At 40.2% G+C, this 23111-nt stretch overlaps 1 protein-coding gene across 1 annotated transcript in view; it reads right to left on the reverse strand.

Moving 5' to 3' along the window:
* LOC131536470 (zinc finger protein 721-like) overlaps positions 1-7982 on the reverse strand; it is a 39289-nt gene extending 31307 nt beyond the window's left edge. Inside the window, exons 1-3 of the mRNA XM_058769409.1 lie at positions 7936-7982; positions 6752-7794; positions 4051-6238 (exon numbers count right to left, since the gene is read on the reverse strand). Of these exons, the coding sequence (XP_058625392.1) occupies positions 4051-6238; positions 6752-7619 (3056 nt within the window). The 5' untranslated portion in view covers positions 7620-7794; positions 7936-7982. The remainder of the gene's footprint in view (positions 1-4050; positions 6239-6751; positions 7795-7935) is intronic.
* Between the last annotated feature and the right edge of the window lie 15129 nt (positions 7983-23111).

Consider the following 23111-nt stretch of genomic DNA (forward strand, 5'->3'; position numbering starts at 1 on the left):
AATTATGAAATGTAGAAGCAAAACGAATAAGAATGTTTGGAGGCAATGACACCTAACACCTTGATGCAAAATAATGAAAAAAAAAAAAAAATACATAGTTTAAATAAAATAAAAATCAGCAAATACTGTGGAACCAAATAAATGAGAAACTAATGTTTAAAAAAAACGTCTATTATTACGTAGATTAATGGCAGAAATCAACAGGCTTTCAAAATCCAAAATATTTTTTAAAACAGGCGTTTTACATTTCATTTGAAACTCTTCTGCCATCGTCTTGTCTGTCTCACCTCACTGTTCTTGTCAGTCAGCTCGATTCACTCTCCTCACGTGATAAATTAAATCTGATCTGTGATGCGCGACTGTCGTTCTTTCGGTGTGCTGAGCAGCCACGTTCAGTTTTAATTGTAGTGTCCTCTAACTGAACTAAAATAATTGTATTACTATTAAAAAAAATAAAAATAAAAATAAAATCAAAACGACGGTGGGGGGGACGGTGCCGCAGTGGACAATTGGTATCACCGCCAACACCGTCTATCGCAGCAAGCGGCAAGCCTGATGTCCAGCTGAACTAAATTGATTTTATTTCTATAAAAAGGCCCTGTAACACCGACTACAGGACCAAGCCTGTGTATTGCACACTTATAACTTCGCTACTGGCAAAACTCTCCTCCCCTCCCCTTCCCTTTTTTTTTCCCTCAGCCCCCCCTGCTCAAAATACGTTCCCGCGGCACTGATTCTATGTTAAAATAAAATAAAAACATGGCGAAAAAAATTATTAGAGAAAAACATTACTTATTGCAAAAATAGTGGTAATTATCCGCACTTCTGCATTGTAATACATTATAAAATAGTATGCAATAACTTATTGAGTGTAATTTTTAAATTTTATTTCTAATTATTAAATGGATGCCACCTTATTGGGACAAAAGCCCTCTCTACACCTACCCTAACCCTACCCGATACGTTATGTTCAACTTTTTGATTATCTCCTTCATTTTTGTTAAAAAAATAAATGCTTTTCTGATGTGATTTGAAATTTAAAAAGGGAGAAATTTTTTTTTCCAAAATGCAGATTAGAACCCCGGTCGATCGTGTCAAAAGAAGTGTAACGCGAACTTTACCATCTGCACCACTGAATCTGACAACTAGCAACCGTCTTTTGCAAATTTGACTATCCCAATCATACGTTTGTGGGTGGAGTTAATGTAAATAGCCTCTGCCAGCAACATAGCTATTTGCACTTAAATAGACACTCCGATATTTTTCTTGAGCCAGTCACTCAAGAACTCTCACAATGCAAATGTCATGCCACAAAACAATAAACTCTCCAATCAGACAAGAAAATCAAGGAGAAAGACCATTTTCTCATTGGTCCACTCACCCTTTTTCCCCCCTGGGCACATGGTCCTGGTCACTGAAAGTTGACAAAGAAATGCCAAGAACTCAAGTTGCTACTCCTACATAAAATATCTCAGAATTCATGAGCATAAACTTTTCATGTTTGGTATCAATTTTACAGTCTCGGTGCGATTGGAGATGTGATCTCAGTCCTACATCAATGGAACAGACCAAAAATAAAGATCTCAAACCTGAGAGAAAGTCTGTTCTTCTGGTATGGGTTGTGCTCCTGATAAGGTCTTTTGTTGTTCTTATACCCCAGGTCAGATAGGGCCTTCAGATCATTTCATGTCCCAGCAAAAGGCCCTGTGAAGCTTTTATTATGTTAAATTTATGATAGTTTTGTTCTGATTTGAGTATTTAAAGAGGATTGACGAAACATTCAAGGAAGCATCTGTAAACAGAACTTCCCGCACGATTACCGTGTTTCTCTATCTGCCAGGTATGCTGACTCTTTGATATTATTTTAATATTCTAGGTTTGTGTTTCATGCTGATCAGTTGTGTAACCAAGTTTTAATACATTTCCTGTAAATGATGTATTCTCGTTTTGAATTGATTGAATTTGTTCTTTATTGATTTCTACTATCGTTTGATTATGCCTGGCAAAAAATAAATGTTAAGTTTGATTTACGCTGGGGTTTCCAGGAATCATTTTTTCAAGTAGATTATTGTGTAGTCTAAACATTTCCGCAAATCTGTGTCCAGGACAGATCATATTTAAGTACCAATGGTCGGCAGGGGGCTGTCCATTAGGGATCTTCTGATTTCTGTCTGTCACCGGCTTAACAAGTTACAGTCTTCGTGATTATGGAGTAAATTTACGCTTTTTGTTATATGCTTGCGGGTGCAGCCTACATAAAGGTATTTAATCACTCTGTGCCCTCTGAGTAGGACCAGGACTGGCGAGTTTGTGTCCGTGAATTCACTAAAACGGCCGAGTGCATTTCTAAGTGATGTTAGGTCCTTGATGAATGAATAACTGAAAGTATGGAATTTCCCAGAATAATCAAATTTCTAAATTATAATCAATCACTATGATCAGTTTTAAATTATAAACACAAGACAATTGAGTCAGACCAAAATAATTCATGGAGTCAGATTTTTGATTGAAAACCAAAATATTAATGATTTAAGATAATTTCTTGTCCCAGCAAAAGGCCCTGTGAAGGACTGGATCTTAGCGCTATGCTCGACACTATCGACCACAACATTCTTTTGAATAGACTACAAAACTTTGTTGGCATTAGTGGAAGTGCCTTAGCATGGTTCAAATCGTACTTATCTGACCGCCATCAGTTCGTAGCAGTGAATGAAGAGGTATCATATCGATCACAAGTGCAGTATGGAGTACCTCAAGGCTCAGTACTAGGGCCGTTACTTTTCACGCCTATATGTTACCCTTGGGAGATATTATCAGGAGACATGGTGTTAGCTTTCACTGTTATGCTGATGATACTCAGCTCTATATTTCTTCGCGGCCCGGTGAAACACACCAAATTGAGAAACTAACGGAATGCATAGTCGATATAAAAAACTGGATGACGAGTAATTTTTTACTGCTAAATTCTGAAAAAACAGAGGTGTTAATTATCGGACCTAAAAACCCCACATGTAACCTAGAACATTATCTAACACTTGACGGCTGCTCTGTCAATTCTTCTTCATCAGTCAGGAACCTAGGTGTGCTGTTCGATAGCAATCTGTCATTTGAAAGCCATGTTTCTAGCATCTGTAAACTGAACTTCCCGCACGATTACCGTGTTTCTCTATCTGCCAGGTATGCTGACTCTTTGATATTATTTTAATATTCTAGGTTTGTGTTTCATGCTGATCAGTTGTGTAACCAAGTTTTAATACATTTCCTGTAAATGATGTATTCTCGTTTTGAATTGATTGAATTTGTTCTTTATTGATTTCTACTATCGTTTGATTATGCCTGGCAAAAAATAAATGTTAAGTTTGATTTACGCTGGGGTTTCCAGGAATCATTTTTTCAAGTAGATTATTGTGTAGTCTAAACATTTCCGCAAATCTGTGTCCAGGACAGATCATATTTAAGTACCAATGGTCGGCAGGGGGCTGTCCATTAGGGATCTTCTGATTTCTGTCTGTCACCGGCTTAACAAGTTACAGTCTTCGTGATTATGGAGTAAATTTACGCTTTTTGTTATATGCTTGCGGGGTGCAGCCTACATAAAGGTATTTAATCACTCTGTGCCCTCTGAGTAGGACCAGGACTGGCGAGTTTGTGTCCGTGAATTCACTAAAACGGCCGAGTGCATTTCTAAGTGATGTTAGGTCCTTGATGAATGAATAACTGAAAGTATGGAATTTCCCAGAATAATCAAATTTCTAAATTATAATCAATCACTATGATCAGTTTTTAAATTATAAACACAAGACAATTGGAGTCAGACCAAAATAATTCATGGAGTCAGATTTTTGATTGAAAACCAAAATATTAATGATTTAAGATAATTTCTTGCAGAAGCGCCATTTAAGACATACACGCAGATAAACTTCAACCAGGCCGCTGGATTCCGTTTTTGGACCGGCGGGTGGATCCTTATACGATTTCTCTCCAGTGTGGATCATCTCATGTGTTTTCATATTTGCTGGATCACTGAATCTCTTGTCACAGTGTGAACACTTGTAAGGTTTCTCTCCAGTGTGAACTCTCATATGTGACATAATGCGTCCTTTTCGTGTGAAACTCTTCCCGCACTGATCACATGTGTATGGTTTCTCTCCAGTGTGAACTCTCATATGTGACATAATGCGTCCTTTTCGTGTGAAACTCTTCCCGCACTGATCACATGTGTATGGTTTCTCTCCAGTGTGAACTCTCATATGTGACATAATGCGTCCTTTTCGTGTGAAACTCTTCCCGCACTGATCACAAGTGAATGGTTTCTCTCCAGTGTGAACTCTCATATGTGACATAATGCGTCCTTTTCGTGTGAAACTCTTCCCGCACTGATCACAAGTGAATGGTTTCTCTCCAGTGTGAACTCTCATATGTGACATAATGCGTCCTTTTCGTGTGAAACTCTTCCCGCACTGATCACAAGTGAATGGTTTCTCTCCAGTGTGAACTCTCATATGTGACATAATGCGTCCTTTTCGTGTGAAACTCTTCCCGCACTGATCACAAGTGAATGGTTTCTCTCCAGTGTGAACTCTCATATGTGACATAATGCGTCCTTTTCGTGTGAAACTCTTCCCGCACTGATCACATGTGTATGGTTTCTCTCCAGTGTGGATCCTCTCATGTATTTTCAGATTTGCTGACTGATTGAATCTTTTGTCACAGTGTGAACACTTGTAAGGTTTCTCTCCAGTGTGGATCATCTCATGTGTTTTCATATTTGCTGGATCACTGAATCTCTTGTCACAGTGTGAACACTTGTAAGGTTTCTCTCCAGTGTGGATCCTCTCATGTATTTTCAGATTTGCTGACTGATTGAATCTTTTGTCACAGTGTGAACACTTGTAAGGTTTCTCTCCAGTGTGGATCCTCTCATGTATTTTCAGATTTGCTGACTGATTGAATCTTTTGTCACAGTGTGAACACTTGTAAGGTTTCTCTCCAGTGTGGATCATCTCATGTGTTTTCATATTTGCTGGATCACTGAATCTCTTGTCACAGTGTGAACACTTGTAAGGTTTCTCTCCAGTGTGGATCCTCTCATGTATTTTCAGATTTGCTGACTGATTGAATCTTTTGTCACAGTGTGAACACTTGTAAGGTTTCTCTCCAGTGTGAACTCTCATATGTGACATAATGCGTCCTTTTCGTGTGAAACTCTTCCCGCACTGATCACAAGTGAATGGTTTCTCTCCAGTGTGAACTCTCATATGTGACATAATGCGTCCTTTTCGTGTGAAACTCTTCCCGCACTGATCACAAGTGAATGGTTTCTCTCCAGTGTGGATCCTCTCATGTATTTTCAGATTTGCTGACTGATTGAATCTTTTGTCACAGTGTGAACACTTGTAAGGTTTCTCTCCAGTGTGAACTCTCATATGTGACATAATGCGTCCTTTTCGTGTGAAACTCTTCCCGCACTGATCACATGTGTATGGTTTCTCTCCAGTGTGGATCCTCTCATGTATTTTCAGATTTGCTGACTGATTGAATCTTTTGTCACAGTGTGAACACTTGTAAGGTTTCTCTCCAGTGTGAACTCTCATATGTGACATAATGCGTCCTTTTCGTGTGAAACTCTTCCCGCACTGATCACATGTGTATGGTTTCTCTCCAGTGTGGATCCTCTCATGTATTTTCAGATTTGCTGACTGATTGAATCTTTTGTCACAGTGTGAACACTTGTAAGGTTTCTCTCCAGTGTGGATCATCTCATGTGTTTTCATATTTGCTGGATCACTGAATCTCTTGTCACAGTGTGAACACTTGTAAGGTTTCTCTCCAGTGTGGATCATCTCATGTGTTTTCATATTTGCTGGATCACTGAATCTCTTGTCACAGTGTGAACACTTGTAAGGTTTCTCTCCAGTGTGAACTCTCATATGTGACATAATGCGTCCTTTTCGTGTGAAACTCTTCCCGCACTGATCACAAGTGAATGGTTTCTCTCCAGTGTGGATCCTCTCATGTATTTTCAGATTTGCTGACTGATTGAATCTTTTGTCACAGTGTGAACACTTGTAAGGTTTCTCTCCAGTGTGGATCCTCTCATGTATTTTCAGATTTGCTGACTGATTGAATCTTTTGTCACAGTGTGAACACTTGTAAGGTTTCTCTCCAGTGTGAACTCTCATATGTGACATAATGCGTCCTTTTCGTGTGAAACTCTTCCCGCACTGATCACATGTAAGTACCAATGGTCGGCAGGGGCTGTCCATTAGGGATCTTCTGATTTCTGTCTGTCACCGGCTTAACAAGTTACAGTCTTCGTGATTATGGAGTAAATTTACGCTTTTGTTATATGCTTGCGGGTGCAGCCTACATAAAGGTATTTAATCACTCTGTGCCCTCTGAGTAGGACCAGGACTGGCGAGTTTGTGTCCGTGAATTCACTAAAACGGCCGAGTGCATTTCTAAGTGATGTTAGGTCCTTGATGAATGAATAACTGAAAGTATGGAATTTCCCAGAATAATCAAATTTCTAAATTATAATCAATCACTATGATCAGTTTTTAAATTATAAACACAAGACAATTGGAGTCAGACCAAAATAATTCATGGAGTCAGATTTTTGATTGAAAACCAAAATATTAATGATTTAAGATAATTTCTTGCAGAAGCGCCATTTAAGACATACACGCAGATAAACTTCAACCAGGCCGCTGGATTCCGTTTTTTGGACCGGCGGGTGGATCCTTACAATACGATTTCTCTCCAGTGTGGATCCTCTCATGTATTTTCAGATTTGCTGACTGATTGAATCTTTTGTCACAGTGTGAACACTCGTAAGGTTTCTCTCCAGAGTGAACCCTCTCATGCAGTTTTAAACGGCTCGCTGTAGTAAAAGTCTTCTCACACTCAAAGCACATGTACTCTCTCACACCAGTGTGTATTTTCTGATGTTCTTTCAAATGTTCTAGATGCGAAAAACTCTTTCCACACAAATGACATGAATGTGGCTTCTCCTTTGTATGAACTCTCAGGTGATTCTTCAGGTCTGAAGCTCTCAAAAATGTTTTGCCGCATTGATCACATGAGTATAGTTTCTCTCTAGTGTGGATGTTCATGTGCTCCTTAAGTCTGAATGATTGTGAGAAACTCTTCCCACACTGATCACAAGTGAATGGTTTCTCTCCAGTGTGAACTCTCATATGTGACATAATGCGTCCTTTTCGTGTGAAACTCTTCCCGCACTGATCACATGTGTATGGTTTCTCTCCAGTGTGGATCATCTCATGTGTTTTCATATTTGCTGGATCACTGAATCTCTTGTCACAGTGTGAACACTTGTAAGGTTTCTCTCCAGTGTGAATCCTCTCATGCCTTTTTACACACTTTGCTGTAGTAAAAGTCTTGTCACACTCAAAGCAAATGTACTCTCTCACAACAGCATGTATTTTCTGATGTTCTTTTAAATTTTCTGGACGTGAAAAACTCTTTCCACACAAATGACATGAATGTGGCTTCTCCTTTGTATGAACACTCAGGTGTTTCTTCAGGATTGAAGTTCTCAAAAATCTGTAACCGCACTGATCACAAGTGAACGGTTTTTCTCCAGCATGATCTCTCATGTGAAGCTCAAGATGACATTTGTATGTGAAACTCTTTCCACACTGAGTGCAGGTGAAAGATTTCTTGGCTCTTTTTCCTTTAAATCTTTCTGTTTGGGTTTTTCTCCATTTTTGACACAATTTTTCTCCTCAACTTCACTCAATTTTTCTTTCTCCTCATTATCTTCAATAAAGTCTGAAATAAAAGTAAAAACAGTACATTTGTCAGTAACTCATTAAAAAAAAAACTGAAAAGTGAAAGTACATAAAAGTTAATCCTGACATAACATCAGAAAGTTATGGAATAATGAGAAACTTTCTCGTAATAATGACTTACTCCACGCATGCGCAATGCATGAGTGACGGCACGCTAGCAACATCTGCTGGTCAAAGCCATGTAGGAACACTGCAAACATTGCTTGTTCTGTAATCTAAAGTGTATAATATATCGTTAAATAACTATTTCAGATAAATTATCTGCATGTAGTCTTTTGTTAATTTGTAGCACTTACCAGCAGAAACAGATATAGAGGAATATATTCCAACAAAAATCACACGCATTTGATGAAGAAATGAAAGCCATTACACATACAGTGGGGCAAAAAAGTTTATATTAGTATTTAGTCAGCCACCAATTGTGCAAGTTCTCCCACTTAAAAAGATGAGAGAGGCCTGTAATTTTCATCATAGGTATACCTCAACTATGAGACAAAATGAGAAGAAAAGAAATCCAGAAAATCACATTGTAGGATTTTTAAAGAATTTATTTGCAAATTATGGTGGAAAATAAGTATTTGGTCAATAACAAAATTTCATCTCAATACTTTGTTATACACCCTTTGTTGGCAATGACAGAGGTCCAACGTTTTCTGTAAGTCTTCACAAGGTTTTCACACACTGTTGCTGGTATTTTGGCCCATTCCTCCATGCAGATCTCCTCTAGAGCAGTAATGTTTTGGGCAACTCGGACTTTCAACTCCCTCCAAAGATTTTCGATGGGGTTGAGATCTGGAGACTGGCCTTCGTTGCGTGGGCGGTGTGTTTGGGATCATTGTCATGCTGAAAGACCCAGCCACGTTTCATCTTCAATGCCCTTGCTGATGGAAGGAGGTTTTCACTCAAAATCTCACGATACATGGCCCCATTCATTCTTTCATTTACACGGATCAATCGTCCTGGTCCCTTTGCAGAAAAACAGCCCCAAAGCATGATGTTTCCACCCCCATGCTTCATAGTAGGTATGGTGTTCTTTGGATGCAACTCAGCATTCTTTCTCCTCCAAACACGACAAGTTGAGTTTTTACCAAAAAGTTCTATTTTGGTTTCATCTGACCATATGACATTCTCCCAATCCTCTTCTGGATCATCCAAATGCTCTCTAGCAAACTTCAGACGGGCCGGACATGTACTGGCTTAAGCAGGGGGACACATCTGGCACTGCAGGATTTGAGTCCCTGGCGGCGCAGTGTGTTGCTGTGTGTGCGCAGGACAAAGAAGGCGGCGAGAGTTATTCTTGCAGATGGCTCTCATCCTCTTTTTAGCCAGTTTGAGCTCTTGAAGTCAGGTAGACGTTATAGAGTTCCACTAGCAAATAAAAATGTGTATAAGAGGTCCTTTATCCCCAATGCAATTAGAATCATTAATTCAGCAACTTTTTAATTAAGCAGTGTGTAAGGCTTGAATTGTATCCATTTTTTCTTTGTGTTGTGTGTGTAACGTGACTAGTTATTGTGATTTTATTCTATTTGTATGTTGTTATTAATCTTGTTGTGTTGGTGAGCCAAAGACAATTTTCCACTCAGGTGGACAATAAAGTTGTACATTAAACATTAAACATTACTGATGGTAGCCTTTGTTACTTTGGTCCCAGCTCTCTGCAGGTCATTCACTAGGTCCCCCCATGTGGTTCTGGGATTTTCGCTCACAGTTCTTGTGATCATTTTGACCCCACGGGGTGAGATCTTGCCTGGAGCCCCAGATCGAGGGAGATTATCAGTGGTCTTGTATGTCTTCCATTTTCTAATAATTGCTCCCACAGTTGATTTATTCACACCAAGCTGCTTACCTATTGCAGATTCAGTCTTCCCAGCCTGGTGCAGGTCTACAGTTTTGTTTCTGGTGTCCTTTGACAGCTCTTTGGTCTTGGCCATGGTGGAGTTTGGAGTTGGACTGTTTGAGGTTGTGGACAGGTGTCTTTTATACTGATAACGAGTTCAAACAGATGCCATTAATACAGGTAACGAGTTGAGGACAGAGGAGCCTCTTAAAGAAGAAGTTACAGGTCTGTGAGAGCCAGAAATCTTGCTTGTTTGTAGGTGACCAAATACTTATTTTACCAAGGAATTTATCAATTAATTCTTTAAAAATCCTACAATGTGATTTTCTGGATTTTTTTTTCTCATTTTGTCTCTCATAGTTGAGGTATACCTATGATGAAAATTACAGGCCTCTCTCATCTTTTTAAGTGGGAGAACTTGCACAATTGGTGGCTGACTAAATACTTTTTTGCCCCACTGTATAAACTTAATGAATAGATGTTCATTTCTATGATTTGTTAGTTTTATTAGCCGTCACTTTCATGTAATCACATGCATAAACCCACAATGTTTATACAGTAGCCCAATCTCATCTCGCTAGCAAAAGCATAGTTGTTCGTTACCACGGCAACCGCTTGGTCTTCAGCGTCCAACACTGCTTCTTGCAGGACATGTGGACGTGAAAAATGCTTAATGTGGCTTAAAGTACAATGACTAATTCAGGATACTGTATTATTGATCAAGCATACAGGCAAGCATAAGAACCCAGAATTTGAACACAACACCCAAAGTGGCATGTTAAGCATTTTCCTTTAGAAAACCGTTATAGAAAATGCTGCATAAGCGTTGCTGTTTTGCATTGCATTCATATTTTGGGTCCACCTGAATGCCTGTATATACAGTATCAGGGCTCCAAACTGCGACTAAAATATAAATTTGTGAGTGAAGTTTTTGCTGAGGTCGACGCTGGCGACAATGTATATTTACATGTTATGACTTTATTTATTTATTTTCCTGATTGTTTTGCATTAAACTGAGATGATGCGCATCAAAGTTTTAGTGGAAAAAAGTCCTCATCTCTGCAGAAATGCTGCTAAACGCAGCACGAGAGAGATCAAAATGATGGAGACGTGTAAAGTGAAAGTGCAGAAAAGCAGTGTCTATTTCTTGCACAACTTGAACAAACTTCAACAGGTAAAGCTGTCAGCTGTGTGGATATTGGCAATATCGTTAACAATTCTCGTTTATAATCATTACTAATATGGCTTCTTGTTATCAAGATCTTAGTCTATATGCTGTTCTGTTAATGCGTGAACTTCATATTAGCCTGTTTGCAGCGCACTTGCCGTCCAGTAATCACAATAAGCTTTGTGTTTTGTTACTTTTTAATAAACAAAGGATCAGCTTTAGCATTCTGCCAAATTCATAATGAAATTCATTCAATAAATACGGTTTTGTCGCTCTTTAATGAGGCAGGCGAATGAATTAACATCAAAAGGAAGGCTATTTTATAAGAGAGCCTACAGTACAACATATTGAAATGTCTCATGTAATCGCTCATTCTGTGTCAAACTGTGGAAAATGTGCAACGCTTGTAAACAATGCCACGTAACAATACATTTAACTCAGAATAACCATTGGGCATCCACAAGCTCATCAGTCAGCTAGAAAAATAACTATAAAGAAGAGCATTTTGCTATATTTATTCGGTATTGCATATTAATGTTTTTACTTAACCTATTGTCTACATGATAAAGAATGCAAGCTAAAGATCAAATTCAACAAGTCCTATAAAATTGCATGTTACTAATGAAGAAAAACCGACTGGATGTGTGAGAGATTTGACAACATCTCTATAGGATGCATTGAGGAGGAGCCCAAACTAACACTGTAAAAAGCGATCAGTTTTCTTTAAAAAAAAAAAAAAAAGAAATCCATTGCCTTTAAATGATTAAGTAAATAAATTTAATGCGTAATTAAAGAAACACAATAAGTGAACTTGACAATTCTGAGTTACACTGACAATCAGTTTGAAAATATGTTGTCTTCACTTTTTATTTTAAGTTGGAATTTAAGTTCTAACATAAATTTATTAAGTTGCAATTACTTAAAATAATTCTTTGTGACTGTATATTTAAGTTGGAAAAGACATTTAGTTCCCACTTTAATTGAACCTTAGTTCCATCTACAAGATGGATTAAATGTCACGATAGAAACGCGGAAACAAGTTGCAAGTAAACTCTCCGTTTATTGAATCGGATAAATGATGATGGAAACAGTTCAGAGAGAAACAGGATAGTGATGCAGGGACGTCGATGGTCAGATGAGTGTCGTGAAGAGAAGTGCTGATGGTAGGTGACAAATCCAGAGTGATAATCCACAGGAAACACGAAAACAGGAAAGACGAAGACACCAGGCTGGAATGAAGACGGGCAACACAACCGGAGACTCACAAACAACGATCTGACAAAGGAGAGGAGAAGGTGGTGAGTATTTGAAGGTGTTGTGATGAGCTGCAGCTGGTGCTGATGATTGGATCGTGATCAGCGCAGATGAGTCGGCACGCCCACATACTCTAAACAACAACAACGAGCACAAGACGAGAAAGAGGCATAGGATTTAAGAACCGTGACAGTACCCCTCCCCCTAGGAACGCCTCCTGGCGTTCCCAGGCTCCCTTACCTGTCGATTGTAATCATCAATAAGGGTGTGGTCCAGTATGTCTCTAGCCGGTACCCAACTTCTCTCCTCCGGACCGTAACCTTCCCAGTCCACCAAGTACTGAAATCCGCGTCCCCTCCGTCTTGAGTCCAGAATACGATTGACCGAATAAGTAGGTTCCCCATCTACGAGTTGCGGCGGAGGGGGAACCGGGGCCGGCGGATTAATACGTGAATGAAAAACGGGCTTTATTTTAGATACATGAAAGACGGGATGAATTCTCCTGTACACTGGAGGGAGGTTGAGGCGGACTGCCACCGGACTAATGATCTTGGTGACAGTGAACGGGCCAATGAATTTGGGTGCAAGTTTATTAGACACGGAGCGGAGAGGAATGTTCTTGGTAGAAAGCCACACTTTTTGACCAGCGACGTATACGGGAGGCCTAGACCGGTGGCGGTCGGCTTTGGCCTTGGTGCGTGACCCCATTTGGAGTAGAGTCTCACGGGCTCTAGTCCAAGTGCGGTGACACCTCTGGACGAAAGCGTGGGCGGAGGGGACCGCGACCTCGGATTCCAGACTAGGAAAAATTGGTGGCTGGTAACCTACGCTACACTCAAACGGAGATAGGCCCGTGGATGACACTGGTAACGTATTGTGGGCGTACTCCACCATAGAAAGTTGTTGACTCCACGAGGAAGGATTCTTGGATACCATACATCGCAGCGTTCTTTCTAAATCTTGCTTGCTCAGTTTGACCATTGCTCTGGGGGTGGAACCCTGAGGACAGACTGACAGTCGCCCCCAGTAACTTACAAAATTCTCGCCAAAATTTGGACACAAATTGGGGTCCTCTGTCGGAAACCACGTCCATCGGGAGGCCATGTAACCGAAAGACGTGGTCAACGACAATCAACGCTGTCTCCTTGGCTGAGGGTAATTTGGGCAAGGGAATGAAATGGGTTGCCTTCGAGAACCGGTCCACCACGGTCAAAACTACTGTGTGACCCTGGGAGGGTGGGAGGCGGTGACAAAATCTAGAGCGATATGGGACCAGGGTCTCAAGGCACCGGCAGCGGTTGAAGTAACCCATCTGGGGTCGATTGGAAGACTTACCAGTGGCACAGACTGAGCAAGCCAAGACAAAATTGTGAACGTCACGAGCCATGAGAGGCCACCAGAATCGTTGCTTGACTAAAAAATTAGTACGACTGACTCCTGGATGACAAGCCACATTGGAACAATGTCCCCACTGAATAACGCTGGACCGTAACTCCTCAGGCACAAATAAACGGTTCGGTGGGCAACGTGCCGGAGGCGTTACCCCTTCTAAGGCCGCTTTGACCTTCGATTCGACCTCCCATGTGAGTGTAGAGACAAATATGGTCTCAGGTAAAACGCACTCGGGAGTAGACGGGCGTTCGGAACGGTCAAAAATACGTGATAAAGAATCGGGTTTGATGTTCTTGGAACCCGGGCGGTACGAGAGTAAAATCAAACGACCGAAAAAAAGAGACCACCGAGCCTGCCTGGAGTTTAATCTTTTAGCCGTTCTAATGTATTCCAAGTTCTTATGATCGGTCCAGACGATAAAAGGTACTCCCGACCCTTCTAACCAGTGGCGCCATTCCTCCAATGCGAACTTGACTGCCAACAACTCTCTGTTACCAATGTCATAATTGTGTTCGGCTGGGGACAGACGAGGAGACAAAAACGCGCAAGGGTGCACCTTGTCGTCTGAGGGAGAGCGCTGGGATAGCACTGCACCTACCCCCACCTCTGACGCATCGACCTCCACCACGAACTGACGTGAAGGATCAGGGGTAATAAGGATGGGGCTGAAACAAAGCAGCCTTTCAGTTTGGTTAACGCAGCCTCGGCTGCGTCTGACCACCTGAACGTCGTTCTGGGGGAGGTCAAGGCGGTCAGAGGCGCGGCTAGTTGGCTGAAATTGCGAATGAAACGCCGGTAAAAATTGGCGAATCCCAGAAACCTCTGCAGGGCCTTACGGGAATCTGGGCTTGGCCTTTCCACCACAGCCTTAATCTTCTCAGGATCCATGCGTACTCCCTCAGTCGACACGATGTAACCTAAAAAAGGAACAGACTGTGCATGAAAATCGCATTTCTCCGCCTTGACAAAAAGCCCATTCTCTAGCAACCTCTGGAGCACTTGTCGGACATGCTGCACGTGTTCCTGGAGAGACGCAGAAAAAAAGTCAATATGTCATCCAGGTAGACATATATGAACTGATGGACCATGTCTCGCAGCACGTCGTTGACAAGTGCTTGGAAGACCGCTGGAGAGTTGGATAGCCCGAAAGGCATAACCAAGTATTCAAAATGCCCCCTGGGAGTGTTAAAGGCGGTCTTCCATTCATCCCCCTCCCTGATGCGAACCAAATGATAAGCATTACGTACATCCAACTTTGTGAAGACAGAGGCTCCCTGCAACCTCTCGAAGGCTGAAGACATCAACGGCGAAGGATAAGTATTCTTTACCGTGATGTTGTTCAACCCCCGGTAGTCAATACAATGTCGCAGAGACCTGTCCTTCTTCCCCACAAAAAAGAACCCCGCCCCCGCTGGAGAAGAGGAAGGACGGATGAACCCTGTTGCTAGAGAATCAGAAATATATTTCTCCATAGCCTCCCTCTCTGGAGCAGAGAGTGAATATAACTTGCCTTTAGGCGGAGATGTACCTGGCAGTAACTCTATGGCACAGTCATAGGGACGATGCAGGGGAAGAGAAGCAGCCCGAGACTTACTGAACACCTCCTTCAGGTCCAGGTACTCCGTGGGCACGTTAGATAAATCCACTGCCTCCTCCTGAAACACAGGGACAGAAACAGACGGACAGGCAGACACTAGACAAGACTTATGACAATGACTGCTCCATGCCGACACAGACTTTAATTGCCAGTCCACTTTAGGGTTGTGACGGGTGAGCCAAGGGTGACCAAGGACGATGGGTGCAAGGGGGGTGTCCAGTATGTAAAAGGAAATAGTCTCGGTGTGATTGCCTGATGTGATGAGGGTGATGTCCTCTGTGATGAATGAGATGGTGGGGAGTTCTTGGCCGTTGAGAGCGTGTACTGCGATCTTGTGTGTGAGGGGTCTGAGGGGAACTTGGAGTTTGCGTGCAAATGTGTAATCCATAAAATTACCTTCTGCCCCAGAATCCAGAAGTGCTTGACAGTCGTGAAGGTGAGTTGACCATCTCAGTCTTACCAGAAGGAGAGTAGATGTGGATGAGGTCTTCACGGAGATCCCACCCGACAGTAGCCTCATACTTACTATCGGGCTGACCCTTTAACGGACAGTTGTAGGCAAATGACCCGCTCCTCCACAGTACATGCAGAGGCCCTGGGACCTCCGCCTCCTTCTCCTCCCGGGAAAGCCGAGCTCGCCCCACCTGCATAGGCTCGTGATCGTAGACAGGGCTGACCACGTCCCGCCTCCAAACCGTTGGCCTCGGTCCCTCCGGTGGGACGACTGGGCTGTGAGCGGCGATCCATTCGTGACAACCGTCCGTCCACTCTTAATGCCAGAGCGATCAGGTCGTTGAGAGATGTGGGAAGGTCCATGGCATAGATCTCCTTTGGACGCCGGTCAGCCAGCCCATGCAGGAACATGTCCCACTGCGCTTCCTCGTTCCATTGACTCTCCGCCGCTAGGGTCCGAAACTCGATCGAAAAATCCGATACGGACCTCTCTCTCTGTTGTAAATCGGCCAACATCCTTGCTGCCTCTCTACCAGCAACGGCCCGATCAAACACCCGTCTCATCTCTGCGGAGAGATCCTGGAACGAGGAACAGCACGGATCTTGATTCTCCCACACCGCCGTTCCCCAGAGTGCTGCTTTCCCAGTCAGCAGTGTTAACACAAAGGCGACCCTGGCCCGCTCATTATTAAATGTTCTGGGTTGGAGAGAAAAATGCATGGAACATCGTGTTAGGAATGCTCGACAGTAGTTCGGTTCACCTGCATATGATTCTGGAACTGGTAGGCGGGGCTCCGCCTGATAGGGGTTCTCTGGTGGTGGTAGGGGAACCGGCGGTGCGGGGGGATGTTGGAGCTGTTGGGTGAGCTCGGACACCTGCACCACTAGAGCCTGAACAGCGCGAGCTGTATTGTTGAGATTATTCTCCTGGGAATCCATACGAAGTAGGCTGCTGTTCACGAATCCTTCCAGCGATCCGGTAGAGCTACTCGCTGCTTCCATCTGTTGGTCAGATCGTTCTGTCACGATAGAAACGCGGAAACAAGTTGCAAGTAAACTCTCCGTTTATTGAATCGGATAAATGATGATGGAAACAGTTCAGAGAGAAACAGGATAGTGATGCAGGGACGTCGATGGTCAGATGAGTGTCGTGAAGAGAAGTGCTGATGGTAGGTGACAAATCCAGAGTGATAATCCACAGGAAACATGAAAACAGGAACGACGAAGACACCAGGATGGAATGAAGACGGGCAACACAACCGGAGACTCACAAACAACGATCTGACAAAGGAGAGGAGAAGGTGGTGAGTATTTGAAGGTGTTGTGATGAGCTGCAGCTGGTGCTGATGATTGGATCGTGATCAGCGCAGATGAGTCGGCACGCCCACATACTCTCACACGCACATAAACAACGAGCACAAGACGAGAAAGAGGCATAGGATTTAAGAACCGTGACATTAAAATGCTGATAAAGTCAAGAAAAGATTAGACACAAACACATGACAGTATGATTGAAATGTCAAAATGTTAAACAAAACAAAATAAAACACGTTTATTCTGTGGCAACTAAAAAAATAATTTGGCACCTAAGTTTTTTTCTTATAGGAGCCAATGGCTCCTTACTCGATTTTTTTTGTCTGGAGCCCTGCAGTATGCATGTCATTAAGTTGTGTACTGAATTTGGTTCAATCTGTCTTTGTACTTAAAGCAACGTTAAGCATTTATCACGTTAAGCGTTTGTCCTGCAAGAAGCGGTGTGGGACGCTGAAGACCAAGCGGTTGCCGTGGTAATGAACAACGATGATTTGTGCTTTTGGAATGAGATGGCTTACTACTGTATGAAGCATGTGATGCATGAAAGGGACAGCTAATAAAACTAATAAATCATTGAAATAAACATCTATAAATTAAGTTGATATGCGTAATGGCTTTCATTTCTTCATAAAATGCCTGTATTTCTTAACTGAAATATTAGTCTGGAATGTTTGAAGCCATAACTATCTGGCAGAGTAACAAATTAACAAAAGACTACATGCAGATAATTTACCTGAAATTGTTATTTAATGATATTCAGTGTTCCTGCATGGTTTTGACCAGCAGATGTTGCTAGGGTGCCGTCACTCATGCATTGCGCATGCGTGGAGTAAGTCATAATTTTGAGAAAGTTTCTCATTATTACGAGAAATTAAGTCATTATTACGAGAAAGTTTCTCATTATTATGATTTACAGAATTATATTTTTTCTCAAGGTGGCGGGAACGGGCTTCCATAGAAAGTAGACAATTGTATCAAAAAAATTTATCCTTTTGATGCAGTTTTATAAATTATACATCCCTGAAACTTTCCATGAATGAGGTACACTGATCTTCAAATTATTTTTAAAACATTATAGGCACAAATCTCATGTTTCTATATACAGAACTATTAAATATGTTTGATCAACTACATGAAGGATCTGAGGATCGTCAAATACAAACTGTGTGTTGCATCAAGAGAGCAACCATATATGTTATGTTTTTATTTTCTTGTTTTTATTGATTTATAATCATTTATAACCATTAGTCATTTATGTAATGTATAAATTAATTTTTTTTAATCATTTACCATTTATATAATTTTATTATTTGATAATTCATTCATTTATTATTATATGTTTTTATATTTTATATTTCTTATTTATCCTTGCTTATGTAGTGTCATTGTTTAATCTGATGATTGTGAGGTTTCATTAACTGTTTTGTAAATAAGAGATAAGAGGGAATGTTTATGGAAACTCAAGGTTTATTATGGGATGTTGTTGTGTTTGGTAAAACACTACTTGTTGGATGTGTGTTCGTCAGATGAAGTCTGAGCATTGAAACACACGCAACTAAGATTCAATAAACTTTGCTCCTTTTTATCATCATCACTTCGTCTCCTGCTTCTGATCTTCTCTGGCTTTGCTCAGTCAACTTCTTGGTTGATAAAAGACTGTTAATACAGTTTCTGACACCAGACAAAATAGATATTTTCTGACAGGATCTAGCATCAAGGACTGGATCTTATTTATTTGGCGTGGAGACTCGATCTAACGTACATTTAGTTGGAGAAAAAAAAGTACCCAGTTCATAGGAAGCGCCCCTTATTATTTGAGGCTTCAGCAAAATTATTCAACAGCTTTAAAGATTTTTCCTATTACAACAAACCAAAATATAAACTGGGTGAAGCTTTATAACCGTCAGCATTATTAATGAAGAATGAAGAATAAACACCAACCTGTTTGTTGTTCAGTATCTTCAGTGTGTTTGATTCTGCAGGGTTCTGGATCTCTCATCTTCTCTCTGTCCTCTTTAATAAACTCAGTCTCTGCAGATTTCAGCTCTTCCTGATGCTCTGATGCTCGTCTTCAATCGTAAACTGATGGGAATATTCCAGCATTTATTGATGAATTACTGAATGTATGATTGTTGTGGGAGGAGCTTCACTGATGATGTGATTGCAGTGGGAGGAGTTTCACTGAACATGAATTTCTGTGTGGAAGAAGCAGATTTACCAAAATAAACAATAGATCAAAGAGTCGCAAAGCTTTCCATTAAATTACATTGTATTTGTTAAAGGGTTAGTTCACCCCAAAATGAAAATTCTGTCATTAATTACTCGTCCTCGTGTCGTTCCAAACCCGTAAGACCTTCGTTCATCTTCAGAAAACAAATGAAGATGTTTCTGATGAAATCGGAGAGCTCTCAGACCCTCCATAGACAGCGATGTAACAGAAATGTTCCCAGATCCAGAAACGTAGTAAATACATCAGTAAAACAGTCCATGTGACATCAGTGGCTCAACTTCAGTTTTGCGACGCTACGAGAATGACTTGTCTATAAATCTAGATTTAAATTCGAAAAGACACGATATTGTCAGACCTGACGTTTTTTTTATTATCCAAAACAACTAGATGCAACGATACATATCTATACTACCAGTCAAAAGTTATTGAACAGTAAGATTTTTAAATGTTTTTTTAAAGAATTCTCTTCTGCTCACCAAGCCTGCATTTATTTTATCCAAAATACAGCAAAAGCAGTAATATTGTGAAATATTTTTAATAAAATAACTGCTTTCTATTTGAATATATTTTAAAATGTAATTTATTCCTGTGATCAAAGCTGAATTTTCAGCATCATTACTCCAGTCTCCAGTGTCACATGATCCTTCAGAAATCATTCTAATATGCTGATCTGCTGCTCAAGATTTTATTTGATGAAAAGAAAGATCCAAACATCAGCATTTATCTTAAATAAAAAAGCTTTTGTAACTTTATACAATACACCATTCAAAAGATTGGAGTCTTGTTGATTGGAATTTTTGTTTTGTTTTTTGGGAAATTAATTATGGAAATTTATAATTTTATTTAGCAAGGATGCTTTAAATTGATCAAAAATGATGATAAAGACATTTATAATGTTACAAAAGGTTTCTATTTCAGATAAATGCTGTTCTTCTGAACTTTCTATTCATCAAAGAAACCTGAAAAATGTTTCAACATAATAATAATAATAATAATAAATGTATTTTGAGCAGCAAATCAGAATATTTGAATGATTTCTGAAGGATCATGTGACACTGAAGACTGGAGTAATGATGCTGAAAATTCATCTTTGATCACAGGAATAAATTACATTTTAGAATATATTCAAATAGAAAACAGTTATTTTAAATAGTAAAAATATTTCACAATATTACTGTTTTTGCTGTATTTTGGATCAAATAAATGCAGACTTGGTGAGCAGAAGAGACTAATTAAAAAAAAAAAAAAAATCTTACTGTTCAAAAACCTTTGAATGGTAGTGTATATCAAATATATATATATATATATATGGTGGTGGGCCACCAGAACCAAAAAATGCCGATTTTTTGTCCCAGTCCAGCCCTGATTAATATAATAACCTAGGCTACTAACCGTCCTTTAATATATAGGCGTATAGCCTATTCCGCGCTCGAGCACACGTATAAAACTTGCAATGGCAAAAGTAGGCTAATGATTATGAATATGTTGGGGGAAAGGGAAAAGAAAACATTTTAATTATTTGTTAATAATCTAGTGATTTCTCAGTCAGTGCAGGCTGAAAAGATAAAGTTGCCGAATGCGACGCTGCACTCGCCATCTCCACCTCCACATGAACTTTAATAAAGAAATGCACCTTTTCACTCGGACTACGTAATTAGAGATGTTATATATTTTTACAGGCTATATCAGCCCAGTCTGTTCTGTAACGTTAGTAATACACAGTCTTGGTGTTTGTTTGTTTTTTTGGGGGCATGCGCACACCGAGTGATCCTCACGAGCGCTGCAGAGTGAAGCAGAGCGTCTCGAGCGCTCACAAACCCCGCCTCCTCCATCTAATCTAATGAGATGAGAGACAAAGTAAATAATTACATTACACTCCCAATATTTGTTTCCAAAGATGGTTTTTGACACTGTATGTATTTATCACGCTGCTGATGTAAGTTCAAGTGTTTGTTTGTTAAATAAGTTTGGTTTTAGTTATTTGTTTTATTGTATAAAAAAGTACAGTAACACAACATACATATATAGAGGATCACAGTGTTTACAATCAGTTACATTCATAATAGCATAAAAAGAAAAGAAAGAAGGGGAAAAAACTACAGGGGATAACTTACACAAAATTTCCATTAGAAAAGGATTAAAAAACCAAAACAAATCCCGCACACTATATATGCAAAAAATATCAAAATATTTATTAACAACGTTTCGGTCGCATGACCTTCATCAGGAATGTTTTTCTTTTCAAACATGACAATCACAAAGTGAACCACATTTAAAAACAAATTCATGACCAATCTCTGTAGAGATCCATTGATTAGTAACGACCCACCCTGGGTACATCATTAACAACATTAATCCATATACATATGCACATAAACACATCCTGTACATACATACATACATACTAACACACATATCAAGAACAAATTACATTATAACATCACATTGAATAGAGCTTCATCATTCATGCCATTAGGTGATAATGTCTGAAGGGTAAAAATCCAAAACAGCTCACATTGCTGTAAAAGCAATTCAATATCCCCACCTCTAGGTGGCACATTAACCCTTTCAATACCACAAAAACGTAACGTAGAAACATCGTGATTCAAGGCATGAAAATGAGCTGCAACTGGATAGTTCAAATCTTTTCTCCTAATAGAACTCTTGTGTTCACTAATTCTTTGTTTAAGTTGACGTGATGTTTTTCCAACATAAGCTAAACCACAAGGACAACGAATCAAATAAACAACATACGTAGAAACACAAGTGATAGAATTAATTCTATATTTCTTACCGGTTCTTGGATGACAAAAGGAGGAAGTTTTTGATGTATTATTGCATTGAGCACAATTACCACATCGATAATTACCATTTGGTATCGGGGTAAGTAATCTCTGAGTAGACTCAAGCGTATCTGTCTGAAAACGAGCATGTACCAAAGAATCTTTCAAATTTTTGGAACGTTTGTAGACAATCAAAGGAGGATGTCGAAAAATGGTACCCAACTCCGGATCAGAGGACAACAAATACCAATATTTCTTAAAAATCGATCTCATTAAATAAGACTTAGTTGAATGTGTTGTAATAAACGTAAAAGAACATTTTTTTGCTTTTTTCGTTTTCGTCATGCGACCGAAACGTCGTTAAGGCAAGGCAAGGCAAGGCAAGGCAAATTTATTTATTTTTTTTGGTTTTTTAGTTTTTTGACCTGGCTGGTCTTTGTTTCCAACGCACCTATTTATTGCCGTCAGGTGTGCGGAGGTTTTGTTAATTGAATCATTAGAAAAGGAAAAAAATTGGTTAAAAAATCGTTCGACCAAGTTTCTGCCCTCTGTGACATCCACACCAAGGCAAAGAAAATTTTCACCCATTTCAGATCCAGCACATTGCCAAAGAGAAGCTGGCCCAGATGCAGCAAAAAATGTGCAGACCTGCCCTTAAACTTATCAATGAAGTGGAAACACGGTGGAACAGCACTTTTCAGATGCTTCAACGCCTATATGGAGAAAGGCAAGCTTTGGGAGCATCCCTAGCCTCTCAAGACAGACATCAGTCCACTTCATCCACAGGAGAATGAAGCAATAGAGGAAGTCCTCCGTGTGCTCTCACTATTCCAGCAGGCTACGGTAGAACTGTCTGAGGAGAAACGTGTCTCAGGTTCAAAAGTCATTCCTCTGATGAAAATGATACACCATTCTTTACAGGGAGAACAAGTCTATGAATGTAATGACCATGGCAAACGTGCTGGACCCAAGGTTTAAAACCTTTGGATTCCTCAAAATAAAATGACTGAAGCTGTTAGAAGGCTAAAAGGGGAATGTGCCACCATCATCACAATCCAAGAACAAACCCCATCAACGTCAAGCACTGATTCAACAGAAACTTCATCTCAACAGGCAACAAGTCAACAGGCTGCAACTACTTCAAGTATATATTTTTTATTGTTTTGGAAAAAAAACTTTTGTGAATAATTCATGACATAAATATTAGCGTGTGATGCAGTCACATTTGCAGTCATATTTAGATGTTTTTCCTTCTAATTGTTTAGG

Source organism: Onychostoma macrolepis, chromosome 03 (genome assembly GCF_012432095.1).
Source record: "Onychostoma macrolepis isolate SWU-2019 chromosome 03, ASM1243209v1, whole genome shotgun sequence".
Classification (NCBI taxonomy): domain Eukaryota; kingdom Metazoa; phylum Chordata; class Actinopteri; order Cypriniformes; family Cyprinidae; genus Onychostoma; species Onychostoma macrolepis.